General features: G+C 40.1%; 1 protein-coding gene across 3 annotated transcripts in view; it reads left to right on the top strand.

Annotated features, from left to right (window-relative positions):
- Positions 1 to 18,360, top strand: part of LOC128694185 (uncharacterized) — an 89,145-nt gene that overhangs the window by 28,618 nt on the left and 42,167 nt on the right. For all 3 annotated transcript variants that reach the window (XM_070093811.1, XM_070093813.1, XM_070093812.1), the window contains exons 2-4: positions 9,937 to 10,059; positions 10,478 to 10,632; positions 16,798 to 17,680. In XM_070093811.1, the coding sequence (XP_069949912.1) occupies positions 9,958 to 10,059; positions 10,478 to 10,632; positions 16,798 to 17,680 (1,140 nt within the window). In that variant the 5' untranslated portion in view covers positions 9,937 to 9,957. The remainder of the gene's footprint in view (positions 1 to 9,936; positions 10,060 to 10,477; positions 10,633 to 16,797; positions 17,681 to 18,360) is intronic.

The following is an 18,360-nucleotide window of genomic DNA, read 5'->3' as shown; positions in this document are numbered from 1 at the left end:
TATTAACTGGAAGAAAAGAGCTCTTCAGATCATCAATTCTCCACGCATCAACACCGCTCCCAACAAAGTTATAATTCTTCCCAACAGCCAGGTTGCACTAAACGTCTCAAAAGTACTTTCACAAGCTAACACCAGAGTCGCCATCGCTTCTACCACTTCAATAAAGGATCTAACCAGGACAAAACCCAAGCACCACGAACCAGTCAATGCAGGAGTTTACACTATACCCTGTGGAGGCTGTGACAAGATCTACGTAGGTGAAACAGCAAGAAACCTCGACACCCGCCTCAATGAACACATATACGCATGTAGGAACGACAACTTAAACAACGCCTGTGTACAACACCGAAATTCCACCAATCATCTTATGAAATTCAGAGACGCCCAATTAGTGATAAAAGAAACTAATTTCCGCACACGCAAGTGCCTTGAATCAGCACTGATCGCTGTTTCGAATACAATTAAACAAAACAACGGCAGCTTCACCATCTCCGAAGTCTTAGCAAGAATCCTCCTGAAAACAGTAAACCCTGCCATCACATAGTCTCTCCTGTTATACTACACAAAGCACAGAGAGTGAACACTGAAACAACCTGCCTCATTCCAGTTAATATTTGTCCAACCTAGTTTTATGTTACCCAAGTAATAGCTTTTATATCCTTTTACTCATGTACGAATTAATTGCTTTTGTCACTACCACTACTACTACTACTACTACCACTAGTGAACATCGAAATGGTACCTCACTAGTATTCACCTCACTCTGAGCCTTTATATACCCTCTGTGTCCATGTATTGTTTGTAATGGCTTGATAAAGCTCCTGGAGAGCGAAACGTTGCCACAATAAATGTCACATTAGTTGCACTTGTGTCCTTTTACTTTACATATTGTCGGTAATTCTACCAACTTTATTACAGTTTTGAAGGTGATGAATGTGTCTGTAGTTTTGGAATTTTCAGGTAGGGTGTTCCAGATTTTAGGGTCTTTGACATACGTACATTGAATTTTTGTAAAGGTTTAGTCGGACACGGGGAAAGTCATAGAGATGTTTGTGTCTGGTGTTGTGCCTGTGGGTTCTGTCACAACTATCAAGAAAGCGTTTTAGGTCAAGGTTAATATTGGAATTTAAGGTCCTGTAGATGTAGATTGCACAGTAGTAAGTGTGGATGTACTGAACAGGGAGTAAGTTTAGATCTATGAAGAGTGGGGAGGCGTGTTGCCAGGGATGGGATTTAGTGATTATTCTTACTGCGGCTTTTTGTTGGGTTATTATTCACTTTAGGTGTGTTGCTGCAGTTGAACCCCAAGCACAGATAGCATAGGTGAGGTATGGATATATAAGTGAATGGTATAGTGTGAGAAGGGCAGTTTGCGGCACGTAGTATCGTATCTTGGAGAGGATCCCAACCGTTTTGGATACTTTTTTGGTTATGTGTTGGATATGGGTGCTGAAGTTCAGGTTGTTGTCGAGGTATAGGCCTAGGAATTTGCCCTCATTATGCCTGGTAATTAGAGTGTTGTCAATCTTAATGTTAATTTGCGCATCTCCTGCTCTGCTACCAAACATAATGTAGTAGGTTTTGTCAACGTTAAGCGTAAGTTTATTGGCTGTCATCCAAGTCGATATTTTGATAAGCTCCTCATTAACAATGGTGTTGAGGGTTGCAAGATTAGGGTGAGAGATGACATAAGTCGTGTCGTCAGCAAAGAGAATGGGGTTCAGGTGTCGAGATATGTTTGGAAGATCATTGATGTATATGAGGAAGAGCAGGGGACCAAGGACACTTCCCTGCGGAACTCCAGTATCAAGTGGCTGTGTTGTTGATGCTGTGTCTTTAATGGTGACATACTGATACCTATTAGTAAGGTAAGATTTGAAATATGCAAGCGCATGGCCTCTTATACCATAATGGTCAAGTTTGTGGAGTAGGATGCCGTGGTCTACTGTGTCAAAAGCTTTTCTTAGGTCAATAAAAATTCCTAGTGGATATTCCTTATTTTCCAATGCTGTGTAAAGCAGATATAGCATTTTTATAATTGCATCGTTAGTGCTTTTATTTTTCCTGAATCCAAATTGGCAGGGGTTGAGTATGTTTTGTAATGTTATAAATGAATATAGTCTCCTGTGCACGAGTTTCTCAAAGATTTTGGATAGCAATGGTAAGTTTGATATTGGCCTATACGTAGTTGTTTAAATCTGTAGGGTCACCACCTTTATGTATTGGTGTAACCCTTGCCATCTTGAGTAGTTTCGGGAAGGTGCTAGCTTCTAGTGACTTGTTAAAAAGCAATGAGATAGTATGCGAGAGGACATGGGCCACTCTCTTGTACAATAATGGTGGGACATGAGACAGATTCCCTGAGTTATTTTTAAGTGACTTTATAATCTCGGTGACTTCCGTGGGCTCAGTTGGAGCAAGATAGAAGGAATTTGGGAAATTCCCATCTAGGTAGTCCCCGGCATAGGCATTGGTACGTGGGATTTTATTGGCGAGATTAGAACCTATGGTTGAGAAGAAGTCGTTTATCTTGTTAGCTGTGTCGGTGGGTTGCAGTGGTGTTTCATTAGGTTTAGTTAGGACAATATTCTTGTTTTTTTTCAGTTTGTGGGTCCCTAGAATCTGAAAGAGTGTTTTCCAGGTCTTTTTTATATCTCCTCTTGTGTCAATGAATCTACTGGAGTAGTATAGTTGTTTGGCTTTCTTTATTACTTTGGTGAGGACTGATGAATAGTGTTTAAGAATATCTTTGTGTATTAAGCCCTGTCTATATTGCTTTTCATATTGGTGTTTCTTATCAATGGATTTCAGAATGGTGCTGGTTAGCCATGGGCAACCAAGCCGTTTGTTTGTGATCTGTTTCGTTTTTATAGGACAATGTTTGTTGTATAGTCTAAGTAGTTTGTTAAGAAAAATGTCTGTCCAGTCGTCAATACCATTGGCCTTGGAGAATTCTGTAGGCCAGTCAACAGTCTCTAGGCCAGCTGTGAACTTCCTTATTGAGGCCTCATCATGGAGTCTAAATGAGACTTTGTTGTATTCAAGTGGTGGTTTACTAATGTTTGTCAAGAGGAAGGTAGGGTAGTGGTCTGTAGTGTTATCTGTGATTATCCCTGATTTAAGGGGGGCTAGTATATTGGTCCATATGTGGTCTATTATGGTTGCACTTGTTTCAGTGAGCCTGGTTGGTTTAGTTATTGTTGGTATGAGAAGTGTGTTGTTCATATTGTTGATGAAATCAGTTACAGGCTGATCATCTAGTAGGCCAAGGTTGATGTTGAAGTCTCCAGCTAAGAGAAGGTGGTGCTTATTCATTTGTCTGTTTGTTATTAGTGCCTTAAATTTCTCACTGAAGTTTGGGATGTTAGTGTGGGGTATCCGGTAAATGGCACCGATTGTTATAGGCGTCTTAAGGTTTTTTACAGTAAAATTAGCAAAAATGTATTCTCCATATTCATCACTAAAGCAATTGGTGCTGATACAAGATAATTGGTTAGAGTAATAGATTGCAATACCACCCCCAACTTGGTATGGTCTGCAGTTGTGGATTGCTGTGTATCCTGGTAGAGGGTAGATATCTATTGTGTCCTGTTTTAGCCAGGTCTCAGTAAGAATAATGCAGGAGAAGGGTGTCTTTAGTGATTCAAGGAGTGCCAGGAGGTCATCATAGTGTTTGCTTAAGGACCTGATGTTGTAGTTAAGTACTGATAGACTTTTATCATTGTTTAGGATAGTGCTGGCTTGTGATGCTGTGTAGTAAAGGCAGTTACTTTCCAATAGGTTTTGATTGTGTGTCAGATTATGTAGGTTTAGATCAGGGTCAACGTGATCAATCATCTTCTAGGTTTAAATTATGGTTATTTATATCCTGAGTTGTGTGTTGAGTTTTAGTACTGATATCTGTAGTGGTGGGAAGTTTGGACAAGTATATAGCTATAGCATTTTGGTCATGTAGAGTATAGTCACTAATACACATAATGAAGTTGGTGTTGTCTATGTGTTGTGCTGGAATGAGCTAAAGTACAACTAGGTATAAACTAATAATATAAAAATACAAATTAAAAATAGCACAAGACTCTTACTTGTAATTGCACTAAGGTCTAATGTAATGACTTTGGTATAGTCTATGTATTGACCTAGAGTGAGCAATAGTACAACTAGGTGCATGTATGTATGTAGTATGGTTACATTATCATTATTTTTTGCTAAGGGTTCAACCACAGCCAAATACCTTAGACCCTAAATAACCCAACAAAAAGCTGTTGTGTGGGTGATAACCAGCTCCTGTGCTAGACAGCACACCCCAGCACTTTTCAAAAGACTGAACTTGCTAAATATACAAGACACACTCATATTGTAATAATGTTGGTAGAATTACCGACAATATGTAAAGTAAAAGGACACAAGTGCGACTAATGTAGGAATGATAACTTGGAGAACACCTGTGTACAACACTGAAATTCCACCAATCATCTCATGAAATTCAGGGACGCCCAATTAGTGATCAAAGAAACTAATTTCTACAGACACAAGTGCCTTGAATCAACACTAATCGCTGTTTTGAATACAATTAAACAAAACAACGGCAGCTTCGCCATCTCTGAAGTCTTAGCAAGAATCCTCCTGAAAACAGTAAACCCTGCCATCACAAATAGAAATATTTGTCTAACCTATTTTTATGTTACCCAAGTAATAACTTTTATATCCTTTTACTCACGTGCGAGTTAATTGTGCTGCTGCTGCTGCTGCTGCTGCTGCTGCTGCTGCTGCTGCTGCTGCTGCTGCTGCTGCTGCTGCTGCTGCTGCTGCTGCTGCTGCTGCTGCTGCTGCTGCTGCTGCTGCTGCTGCTGCTGCTGCTGCTGCTGCTGCTGCTGCTGCTGCTGCTGCTGCTGCTGCTGCTGCTGCTGCTGCTGCTGCTGCTGCTGCTGCTGCTGCTGCTGCTGCTGCTGCTGCTGCTGCTGCTGCTGCTGCTGCTGCTGCTGCTGCTGCTGCTGCTGCTGCTGCTGCTGCTGCTGCTGCTGCTGCTGCTGCTGCTGCTGCTGCTGCTGCTGCTGCTGCTGCTGCTGCTGCTGCTGCTGCTGCTGCTGCTGCTGCTGCTGCTGCTGCTGCTGCTGCTGCTGCTGCTGCTGCTGCTGCTGCTGCTGCTGCTGCTGCTGCTGCTGCTGCTGCTGCTGCTGCTGCTGCTGCTGCTGCTGCTGCTGCTGCTGCTGCTGCTGCTGCTGCTGCTGCTGCTGCTGCTGCTGCTGCTGCTGCTGCTGCTGCTGCTGCTGCTGCTGCTGCTGCTGCTGCTGCTGCTGCTGCTGCTGCTGCTGCTGCTGCTGCTGCTGCTGCTGCTGCTGCTGCTGCTGCTGCTGCTGCTGCTGCTGCTGCTGCTGCTGCTGCTGCTGCTGCTGCTGCTGCTGCTGTTGTTGTTGTTGTTGTTGTTTGTAACAGCTTGACAAAGCTCCTGGAGAGTGAAAGGTTGCCACAATAAAATGTCACAATAGTTGCACTTGTATCCTTTTACTTTACATACACTCATATTATTGTGCCTGCTACATATACAGAACATTAAACTCCACTGTAAACCCTCCACTAAAGCTACTCCTTGACAGTTACAACAGAATGCACAGTCACAATACAAGGCATAAGGCACTTTTCAACATCCCTCGAGTCAGTCTCTCACTATGCAAGAACTCTATGCACATAAAGGGCCTGAAGACCTGGAACTCGCTACTGGAACAGGTCGGGGATCTCCTGACAACTTATACATTTAGAACTTTGCTAAAAAATCATCTTATCTCTCAATATTAACCCTTTGACTGTTTATATCGTATATATACATCTTACCCGCCACTGTTTCTGACGTATTTATATGCATAAATTCTAGCGGCTTCAAATCAAGCAGGAGAAAGCTGGTAGGCCCACATGTAAGAGAATGGGTCTGTGTGGTCAGTGTGCACCACATAAAAAAAATCCTGCAGCATGCAGTGCATAATGAGAAAAAAAACTGTTTTTTTTGGATTAAAACGCCGAATTTGAAGTGTACATACTTTTGTATAGTATTTATTGTTGTATTTTCGTTTCCATGGTCTCAGGTGATAAAATGGAAAACATATTACAGAAATAGAGATGATTTTCATTACTTTCACTATGAAAACGACCTTGACATTGAGCTCAAATTAGCGGAAATGTTCAATTTTTACCAATGTTCAAGAATAAGCAGATCACACCACACGTTCAATACACGTCAACTGGGGAGTCTAATATTCTTTTACTAGTGCACTGATATTATTTATACCATTTTTACAATAATGCAGTAGTCTGCATAACAGTAAATTTTGTATTTTTTGTATGAATAAAAAATCAAAATAGAAAGCAACAGTAATATAAGAGGGGCCTAGAGATGTGACTAATGAACAGAGGATATGTTATTTTAGTGCCAAGAATGTCTACGTTCTTTATTCTGGACACTATTTTGAAATTGGCATCTTTTTTAATTTGCGTGAAATTGGCCAAATTGCCAATTTCTGACCACTTTACTGGGTAGTTCAAATCGGTAAATGGGCGGTTTCTTGTACTGAACTGATAGAAAAAATGGAGTTCTAAAGAAACAGCTATGAGTTTGGCCAAATGGAGCAACGGAATTGGCCAAAAACAGGGCTCAAATTTGGCAAAATTGCCGATGCGTATATGTTGCCGAGACCGCTAACTTCGCGGGAGCGTAATTCCGTGAGTTTTCGACCAGATTTCGTACTTTTGGTGTCATTACCATTGGGAAAAGATTCTCTATCATTTCATAAGATTTTTTTTTTTTTTTTTTTTTTTTTTCCAAAAATTTATCAACATAGAATTATCATGTGGGAGTTCGATACGTGGATTAGGTAAGAAATACTCACGTAGGCTGTTATTACGTATAATTGCTGTTATGTGGAGAGAGCCCGCAGCCGTTACCTATCTCCTTGGTTACACTCGTAATACTGACTAGCCGTCTGCCCAGCACCCCGTGAGTAGGTCTTTTGAAATAGTGTCAGCTCAGCACAATATGAAAGACCGTGACTCAGGCGAGACGGTTGGTCGTTGAGTCAACGGACGGTTACTGGTAACTGGTTACTACTGAGATACGCCGGGGAGCCCTCATCCACTGCACTGGATCAATCTGTTCCACCAGTTGAGGAGAAAGACTTAGCTCCCACTGACTTCCCAGATGAAGTCAAGCGTTTGTTGACTCTGTTGAACAAACGTCGTAAAGCCATTGCTTTACCAGGTGAGAAGATGGGTATAACGAACTTATTGTCCCATCGTATTCCACTTGAACCTGGTACTAGACCTATCTACATACCTGCGTACAGAATGCCTCATTCACAAGTTGCTGTCGCAGAAGAATTGATCAATCAAATGCTTGATGATGGAGTTATTGCACCTAGCAATTCCCCTTGGAATGCACCCTTGATACTAGTACCTAAGAAGGATGGTACTTGGCGTCCAGTGATTGACTTTAGGAAGTTAAACGCGAAAACCATTCCAGATCGCTTTCCACTCCCTGTACTGGGTGATCTTTTACGTAATATCGGAGATAACAAAGTCTTTTCAACCCTAGATTTGTTACAAAGGTTTTGGCAAGTCCCTCTTCACGAGGACAGCCAAGAGCTAACTGCATTCTCCACTCCTACAGGTCATTATCACTTCCTCCGTATGGCATTTGGATTACGATCTTCCCCTATCACGTTCTCAAGGCTCATGACTAATATCTTTAGAGGTCTCATAGGTAATGCACTTATGGTGTACTTAGATGACGTAATCGTCATGTCTAAAGACGTGGATACACACTTGAAAAGACTTGATGTAGTACTTGGTAAGCTTGAAGAAGCCAATTTAAAGATCAAACTGTCAAAATGTCAATTTTTCAGATCAGAAATTAAGTTTCTTGGTCACGTAGTCACTCCTAGAGGGGTTACGACTGACCAAAGTAAAGTAACTGCAGTACTAAATTTTCCAACTCCCAAAACTGCTGATGCCGTAAGATCCTTTGTGGGCTTAGCAGGTTTTTATAGATCTTTCATTGCCAATTTTTCTTCCATAGCTGCTCCTCTAACTGAGTTGCTTAAGAAAGATGCTCCTTTTGTTTGGACCTTCCGTCAAGAAAGAGCATTCCAAACTCTAAAAGAAAAGCTAACATCTGCTCCAATTTTGAAATTTCCAGATTTTTCTAAGCCTTTCTATCTGACAACTGATGCTAGTTCAATTGGCATAGGTGCCGTACTAGCTCAGAAGACCGATGGCAAGTACAACGCAGTTGCATTTGCTAGCCGAGTCCTTACAAAGGCTGAACGTAATTATACAGTAACTGAGCAAGAAGCTTTAGCAATAGTATGGTCTTTAAAGCACTTCCGAGACATTATTTATCAGTACTCTGTTCATGTCTTGACAGATCATGCTCCACTGATACCCTTATTCCAGAACAAACAACCTACTGGAAGGTTAGCTAGATGGACCTTGACTATCCAAGAGTTCAATCCCACCGCTGCCACCATTTATCATGTGGGAGTTCGATACGTGGATTAGGTAAGAAATACTCACGTAGGCTGTTATTACGTATAATTGCTGTTATGTGGAGAGAGCCCGCAGCCGTTACCTATCTCCTTGGTTACACTCGTAATACTGACTAGCCGTCTGCCCAGCACCCCGTGAGTAGGTCTTTTGAAATAGTGTCAGCTCAGCACAATATGAAAGACCGTGACTCAGGCGAGACGGTTGGTCGTTGAGTCAACGGACGGTTACTGGTAACTGGTTACTACTGAGACTGGTAACTGGTTACTACTACTGAGAGAATTACAGTTTCAGAAAGGGGCTTGTGACAGTCAAAGGCTTAGCCAAATCAACCAAAACATCTGCTAATTAGTTTTATTATGTGACCTCTAGACTTTTAATTCTGCCAATTTATAAAATATTACCACCAAGCCCATGATGATTCCCTTCAAATCGCTTGTTCTCTCTAGGCTGGAATATTGCTGTACACTAACAGCCCCCTTCAAGGCTGGCAACATTGCAGACCTGGAGAGTGTACAAAGAACTTTCACGGCACTCATTACCTGGAGTTTACCTAGAGAGGGTTTCAGGGGTCATAAGTATGATAAGGCACCTAAATTACTGGGGACAGTTGAAGGCCCTTGATCTGTATTCCCTGGAATGCAGGCGAGAGAGATACAGGGTAATATACACTTGGAAGGTCCTGGAGGGATTGGTACCAAACCTACACGTGAAAATCACTCCCTATGAAAGCAAAAGACTCGGCAGGAGATGCAACATTCCTCCGATGAAAAGTAGGGGCACCACGAGTACACTGAGAGACAACACAATAAGTGTCCGGGGCCCAATACTGTTCAACTGCCTCCTAGCATACATAAAGGGGATTACCAATAGACCTCTGGCTGTCTTTAAGAAGGCACTGGACAGGCACCTAAAGTCAGTACCTGACCAACCGGGCTGTGGTTCGTATGTCAGCTTGCGTGTGGCCAGCAGTAACAGCCTGGTTGATCAGACGCTGATTCCACCATGAGGCCTGGTCTCAGACTGGGCCACTGGGGTGTTAACCCCCGAAATCTTCTCTAGGTAAACTCCAGGTAAACCTGAACCATTACTTGTAACGTAGATTTTGTGTGCAATTTCAAGATTATTTTACGGAACCTTACTCCACCTTACTACCTCACATTTGTATTAAGTTTAAATAAGATTGTAAAACAGTTAACCACTACTTCTTGTCTAGTTTTAAGTATAGTTACCATGTACTTATTATCTTGTTTAGTTTTAATTAGTTACTATGTACGTATTAGGATTAATCTGCCCAAAATGCCCCAGCATGATAGTGGCTATCTTTGTACTTAGCAAATCAAAATTGCAATTACACATTGTAACCTTTAAGAAGAAATAAACTTTATCTTATCTATCTTATCTTAGTTGACTGTTGCAAGGAAAACAATGCCTCCACGGCGTCAACCACGAGGGTTGCTGTGGTCTTGTATCAACTCAACCAGTAAGATGGTCCTAGCACAGACACTCTCTTCTCCACATCCTCAGCAGGTGTGTATGTGTGTGTGTGTGTGCAGAGGCCTCATATACAGAAACTTCTTTATTGTTCATTTCAATGATAAGTCAGTAACTGCAGTCTTTGCTGTTATAATAATATTTATTTCTAGACTTGATGACTCATAATATCACACTTAATTTAGAATTTGGAAGAGTTACAATTTGGTCAAGACTACAAAAATGCAGTTCATACAGTAGAATGTTTTATAAGGCTAAAGAATAATAGTATTATCAGTGGTAGTTTTAGCGCTTCATTTTTTTATGATAATAATAATAATAATAATAACAATAATAATACCAGTAGTAGTAAATACACAAGTCTTACTGGATAGTTTATAATGTATAAAACTAGTTTTTGTATTGTTGTATAATAATCATTGTTTTGAGGCTTTTTTCATTGGTTGCTTCGTAGGAGGTCATAACACGTGAGTTGCTGAACCGGTACATTCCACCGCTGCTGATTCAGGACGTGTTGAACTCTGTGTTGCGACGACTTGCTACCCACCACTCAGCTCTGGCCTCACACTCTGTGGTCTCCTCTCTGCTTAACATTCTCCTTCATCCTCAGTAAGTTACTACAGGTTGGCCATCACTAGTCTGGCAATCAGTTATCCGGTTCCATCAGTAATCCGGCACTAATTTTGGCTAGCATAATTTCAAATTTCATAATTATACAGTGGACCCCTGCCTTTTGGCAGCCACAATTTTCGTGAAATCTGACTTTCGGCAACTTTTTTCAGCAAAATACAGGTACCATCCAACTTACGACCAAGCTTAGTTCCGACCAACCAGTCGTAAGTCAGAATGGACGTAAGTTGAACCTTTGAAAATTGCCGACATACTGGGTAGGGCATAATGTCAAATGTTTCCTATATAAACTACCTACATAATACTGTAATGTAATGTACAATCATTATTTCATTTTTTTTACCATAATTTACTTTTATTGTTATATTTTAATTATTTATGTACTGTATATAATGTATGCATGGTAGTGAACTGTATTGTAAATTTTACATCGCATACAGTATCATATGTTACTGTTATCTTTATGCATTGTCAACACAGTGGAATGGGAGAATACCACTGGTAGTGTCATCCTGCCAGAATGTTGTGTAACCTATACCCTAAGTAAAGAGGAACAACTCTGGAACATGTGTAATACGTAGCTGGCTGGCTGGTTGGGTGGGTGGCCGGGTGGGTGGGTGGCCAGGTGGGTGGTTGGCTGACTGGCTGACTGAATGTGGCTCTCTCTCTCTCTCTGTATCTCTCTCTCTGTATCTCTCTCTGTATCTCTCTCTCTCTCACTCTCTCTCTCACTCTCTCTCTCACTCTCTCGCTCTCTCGCTCTCTCTCTCTCTCTCTCTCTCTCTCTCTCTCTCTCTCTCTCTCTCTAACTCTCACTCTCTCACTCGTAAGTAAAGTTATCATACATAGTATAAATTACCTAGGATAACCCATAAAATCCAGACTGCTACAGTGGATCTGTGCTCAGTGCCCTAAATTAATAATAATATTAATAATTATTATTATTATTATTACTCTCTAACCCTTTGAGGGTCGACAGGCCCTCTCTCTCTCTCACAGGTACACGTAAGTAAAGTTATCATACATAGTATAAATTACCTAGGATAACCCATAAAATCCAGACAAAGTGCTATACAGTGGATCTGTGCTCCAGTGCCCTAAATTAATGATAATATTAATAATAATTATTATTATTATTACAATAATACATATGTACTAATATTAATATTAATATTATTATTAAACTATAATACAATAATCGTGTCCACTCATTACTTACCCTAAAATATCTGTAGTCTTAATGTAGAGTGAGAGGTGAGTAAACAAGATTAAATGAATAAACGAGAGAGAATGAGAGGGTAGAAGGTTCACGAGTTATGTAAACAAACGTTGTTGTTGTTGTTACCAGCCCGGACATGAATGGTTTTTGTTCACTCTGTCGAGCCTACCAGAAAAACATCTTATATTTGTTAATTTATATGTAGGATGTTTATTATATAATGTTATGTTAATGTTATGTAGGATGTTTATTATATAATTTTGAAAAAAAAAATCATAGATGGATTAAGCAAAAATGTCTATATTAACGTTTTATACACATTTAATGTGCCTCAGTGATTATTATTGTGTTATTATCATTATTAATATGGCATCTTCAAGACCAATTACACTCTTAATGAGTGGCTCTGAGACAGACAAGCAGACAGAAAGGCAGACACAGGTAGACAGAAAGACAGACACACAGGTAGACAGACAGACATACAGGTAGACAGAAAGACACACAGGTAGACAGAAAGACAGACACACAGGTAGACAGACAAACAGACACACAGGTAGACAGACAAACAGACACACAGAGATACAGACAGACACATATACAGACAGACAGATACAGACAGGTTTATGTGCAACAGTGAAAAAAAATAAAGAGTTCGAGAGTAAGAGCCTTTCTTGCCACAATCTCCAGTGCAAGATTCAGACTTCATCTTAGGGGCCATGGTGAAATTTACTGTCCAGTTAGTACAGTTAGTACAGTATGATGCTGCTGATAGGGCAGGGTTACTCAAACTGATGCTGCCTGCATGACACATTGCCACCGCAAGTGTTGTCAAATATTGTACAGCGGTGTGCATCAGTCAGCCCAGCCCAGCTGCCAGATGCACGGTTGTAAGTCGAGTGGATGTATGTCGAGCAGGTCGTAAGTCGGATGGTAGGTGTAAAGCCTCGCGGTTCATGATTGGCCTCGTGATTCGGCAACCGTCTGGTATGCGTTGGATCGGCATCCCAGTGTCAGCATGCAAACAAAGCCAGTCTCCCGCACCATTCACACTCAGTGTGCCATTGTTTATCAGCAAGTGACCATCACCCCACGGGTTTATACGATACATTTCATAATAATCCATTGTTTTTGTGCTTGCAACTGCTAAATAAGCCACCATGGGCCCAAAGAAAGCTCCTAGTTCCCAGCCTTTGGTAAAGAAGGAAAGAAAAACGATAGAATTCAAGAAAGAACTTGTAGCAAAGTACCAAAATGGAGGAGGAGGAGAGAGGGAAGAATGTGCCTTCTTCAGTGATTCTACGATATGTACGATACTAAAGCAGCAGGTATCGATAAAGGCTATAGTGCCAGCCAGCGATAAAGTATAGCGTTAACAGTGTAGCAAGTAAGTGACAGAAAAACGACACGAAAGTAACTCTCCAATGTTGTTGGAGGTGTATAGGGGCGCTGAACATACTCTGCCCTGCTGTCTTCCACCACCCTAAACTTCTGCCAGCATCTCCTCCATCAAACTAATTAAACTAAGATCTCCAAGGTAAGTGTAAATATTTCTTATTTATAAATTAACCCTTTCAGGGTCCGCCCCATAGATCTACGGCTTTACGTTCAGGGTCTAAACCGTAGATCTACGTCATGAGCTCAGCTCACTCTGATAAACTGTGAGTGGTACATTTGGGCCTAGATATGAGAGAATACATCTATGTGGTATGTGTGCACCACATAAAACAGATCCTGCAGCACACTGTGTATAATGAGAAAAAAAACTGAAATCATGATTTTTCGATTAAAACAGCGACTTTGCAGTGTTTTTTCGTATTTTTTTTATATTTGTATTTGCGATTTCTTGGTCTCATTTGATAGAATGGAAGACATATTACAGAAATAGAGATGATTTTGATTGGTTTTAGCACTGGAAATGGCTTGAAACTGAGCTCAAAGTAGCAGAAGTGTTAAATTTTTGCCGATATTCAAGAGTAAACAAACGACCTCACACATCTAATACACACCAGCTGGTGGGTCTAATATACATTCACAAATATGGTGATGATATTTATACAATTATTACAGTATTGCATAACAGTAAATCTTCTATTTTTTGGTGCGAATAAAAATTCATTATGTGAATAAAAAATCAAAATGGAATTTATTTGTAAAGCCTCAAAATGTAACTAATGAACAGAGGAAATGTTAGTTTAGTTCCAGGAATACCTACATTGTTTATCCTGGACCCTATTTTGAAATTGGAATATTTTGAACTTTGTGTTAAATTGGCCAAATTAACAATTTCTGATCACTTTAATTTGTAGTTGAAACAGTTGACTTGGCGATTTCTTGTGCGCAGTCGATAGAATAGAAGTAATACTAGTGAAATAGCTAAGAATTTGGTTGACTGGAATAATGTAATTGGCCTAAAATGGTAGTCAAAGTCAGCAAAATCGCTGATTCGTAAATATCGCTGACACATCAAAATTCGCGAGAGCATAATTTCGTCAATTTTCCATCAAATTTCGTACTTTTTGTTTTATTACCTTCACAAAAAGATTCTCTACCATTTCATAAGAAAAAATAACAAATTTTTTTTTTTGAAAATTCTTGGACACTGGGGCACCACTTCAGATTTGGGCCTTGGACCCTGAAGGGGTTAAAGTGTAAATATTTCTTATTTATAAATTACATACATTGTTTCAGTGTGAATAGTGTTGGTTGCTTCTGCTGCCACCTCCACCACCACTAATATGTACGGCTTCTCTCAGTGGCCCTCATAAACCTAAGAACACCACCACCAACACTTACTCCTCACATATGTTATGACATATTCATTCTAGAGTATATATCATGTTACTATGTTATTAATATTGTTTATTATGTCATTTTAGATGAATTGTGATAGATAATGCTGAGGTCAGTGGTCACCTGTGGTCATACCTGTCCTAAGCTCTTGGGAGTTAGCATGGGGTGTTACCAAGCACCATGGCTTGTTGTAGTGTTGTAGAATCTCAGGTTCAGGTGTTGAAGAAGGAGGTTCTTCTTCTTCAGGAGGAAAATAGGAGGCTGAAGCTTCGCCTGGATGAGTTTGGGAGTGAGTGTGAGAAAGATTTAGCTAGTAAGGAGGAAATGGTCACTAGCAGTGATAGTGGCACCTGCTTTAAGTGGCAAGTGGTTCACAGTTCAGGAAGAAGGAAGATAAGGAGGGTTAACAGAGATGATTTGAAGGTAGGAAATCGATTCTCTGTTCTCCAGGATGAGTGCACTTCAGTGGTTAGTGAGGTTGAAGGTACCACTGATTCCCCTGCTAATCAAGGTAAGAATATTTTAATAGTAGGAGAATCTCAGGTAAGATATATGGACCGTGCTTTTTGTAACAGAGACAGAAAGGTCAGACAGAGGGTGTGCCTTCCTGAAGATAGTGTTGGTGACATAGTCAGCAGGTTGGATAATATTATGTCAGGTAATGGGAACAAGCCCATTATCTGTCTTAGTGCTGGGGGTAATGACATTGGGAAGGGCAGGAGACAGGAGCTGCTGGATAAGTGCAGGTCAGCCATAGAAGTAGTTAGGTCTAGGGGAGGGATCCCAGTCATATGTTGCATCTTGCTGAGAAAGGGAGTGGGCAATGAATGGATGTCTAGGGCAATTGGTATAAATTGCTGGCTAGACAGATACTGCAAGGAAATTGCAATCCCATTCATTGATAAGTGGGACCTATTCTTTGGCAAATGTGATATATATGCAAGGGATGGGGTTCATCTCTCTGGGGATGGAGTGGTTGCATTATCCAATTCGATTGAGAGGGTAACTGATGACTTGAAATTAAGACACATGTGCAACATCTGGGTATCTTTATTGTAGACGTTTCGCCATCCAGTGGCTTTATCAATACAAATTCCAGGACATAACTTGAAGACAGTAGGACTATATACAGAAGATGAGGTAATCAGTCCCTCAACCTTGGAGCAGGTGCGAAGAGCACCGTAGTCGTGGAGATTCTTCAGAATCTTAATTTCATCTTGTCGGTATTATATACCATTCTTGCACAACTGACGACTTGTCTAGGAATTTAAACTGATAGATTATAGAGGCATGGGTATTTGTGGGAAACAATCAGGCTGCAGTATTAGGGTTAAAAACAGCAGTTATTACTGGGATACCTCAGGGATATGTTTAAAAAACAATATTCAAAATAAAATTGCTAGTAATGGCAAATCAATTGATCAACAAACAAAGAGAGATAGTAGAGGGCAACGAGTGACTAGCTCCCTTAAGGTTTTCTATACAAATAGTAGGAGTCTAAGAAATAAGATAGATGAGCTAAGATTACTTGCAAGTGTAGGTAATATAGATATTATTGGTATAACAGAGACCTGGTTCAACCTGAAAGGTAGAGAAATGCCTTCTGAATGCAACATACAGGGTTATAAACTATTCCACACTGATAGGGTCAACAGGCAGGGTGGTGGAGTGGTGGTGTATGTCAGAGAAAATTTAAATTGTTGTCTTAGACATGATATAAGATTAGAAATATCGAACACAGAATCTGTTTGGCTACAGTTTCTCGAGGGTCGTGACAAATTAATTTTGGGTGTGATTTATAGGCCCCCAAACCTTGATAGGGAGTGCAGTAAGCTGTTATGGGACGAAATTCATAACGCATCTAGATATGAAAATGTTGTGATAATGGGAGATTTTTACTTTAGACAAATTGATTGGAACAATATGACAGGAAATCTTGAGTCTAGCAGGGTAACCGAAAAAAGACAACTTTTTCTTTTTTAAATTTAGTAATTTATACAGGAGAAGGGGTTACTAGCCCCTTGCTCCCAAGATTTTAGTCACCTCTTACGACACTCATGGCTTATGGAGGAAAATTTTTTTTCCACTTCTCCATGGAGAAGCAAGGTATTAATGCTTATTTTTTTTATTTTCAGAATAACAGATCTGCAGCTGGCAGATCTAAGTTATATTGGCTCTGTAGAATTAGAGACACTGGATAAAGTGGAGTTAACACTGATGAATCTGTTGCCTTCTATGACACAGTTGACACAGTTAAACTTGTCCACACATCACTACAAGATCACACTTCCCTCGTGCTCCTCAGGAATACTGCAGATCCTGGGGCGCTCCTGCCCTAACCTCAAACGTCTCAACCTCAACAATAACAACCGTGTCACTGGTGAGGGACTGCTTCACCTCTATCCTACAGAGCATCAAGCAGGCTGTATCAATCTAGAAGAACTTTTCCTACAGGATTGCAGCATTGATGCAGAAGATGTGGCAATGCTCATTCATTGCTTCCCAAATTTGCAACTTGTAGGATACAAGGAGCTTGGCACATCACTACAGATACTGAAATCACAGCCTAAAAAGTTTGGTCGTAAAACCCGCCGACGAACTTTGTATGAGTACAGCTTGAAGCTCACTCATGTTGATAATACCTTGTCCAGAGTACAAAAATGTGATGGGGAAATAGTGGACTTCATATGTGAAGCATGTCCCAATATAGAAAATTTAAAAGTCCGTGTGTGTGACAAAGATGTGGGAAAGTTGAGAAAATTGCATAAACTTAAACATTTGGAACTTCGGTTTTACACTGGATTGCATCACCCCATAGAAAGCTCAACAATAAGCTACTTTAAGAGCCATGGCTCTCATTTGGCCTCTCTAACAATATTCTGTAACCATCTATATTCTAACCATGTGCAGATTATAGCTGAACACTGTTTCAACTTGACAAAGTTGTTCCTTCATGCCAATGTAGCTGTTGCAGATAGATGTCTGGCATCGTGTGTCAGCAAGCTACAAAAACTGGAGGTAAGAAAGTCTTCTGTTTTGCTTTAATGCCATCCTATATTGCTTTCGAATTTTTATATTGAATAAAACAATATTTAGGATTTAACCCTTTCAGGGTCCAGAGGCCAAATTTCAAAGTGTGCACCAGGGTCCAAGAATTTTCAAAAAATAATTTTGTTACTTTTTCTTGTGAAATGCTAGAGAATCTTTTTCTGAAGGTAATAAAACAAAAAGTACGAAATTTGATGAAAATTTGACTAAATTATGCTCTCGCGAATTTTGATGTTTCAGTGATATTTACGTATCGGCAATTTTGCCGACTTTGACTCCCATTTTAGGCCAATTACATTATTCCAGTCGACCAAATTCTTAGCTATTTCACTAGTATTACTTCTGTTCTATCGATTGAGCACAAGAAATCACCAAGTCAATTGTTTCAACTACAAAATACAGTGATCGGAAATTAGTAATTTGTCCAATTTAATGCAAAGTTCAAAATATTCTAATTTTAAAATAGGGTCCAGAATAAACAATGCAGGCATTCCTGGCACTAAACTAACATTTCCTCTGTTCATTAGTTACATTTTCAGGCTTTACAAATGAATTCCATTTTTATTTTTTATTCGCATAATGAATTTTTATTCAAACCAAAAAATAGAAGATTTACTGTTATGCAATATTGTAATAATTGTATAAATAAT

This window comes from Cherax quadricarinatus, chromosome 43 (genome assembly GCF_038502225.1).
Source record: "Cherax quadricarinatus isolate ZL_2023a chromosome 43, ASM3850222v1, whole genome shotgun sequence".
In the NCBI taxonomy this organism is placed as follows: domain Eukaryota; kingdom Metazoa; phylum Arthropoda; class Malacostraca; order Decapoda; family Parastacidae; genus Cherax; species Cherax quadricarinatus.
This window is presented reverse-complemented; position numbering and strand designations above follow the sequence as displayed.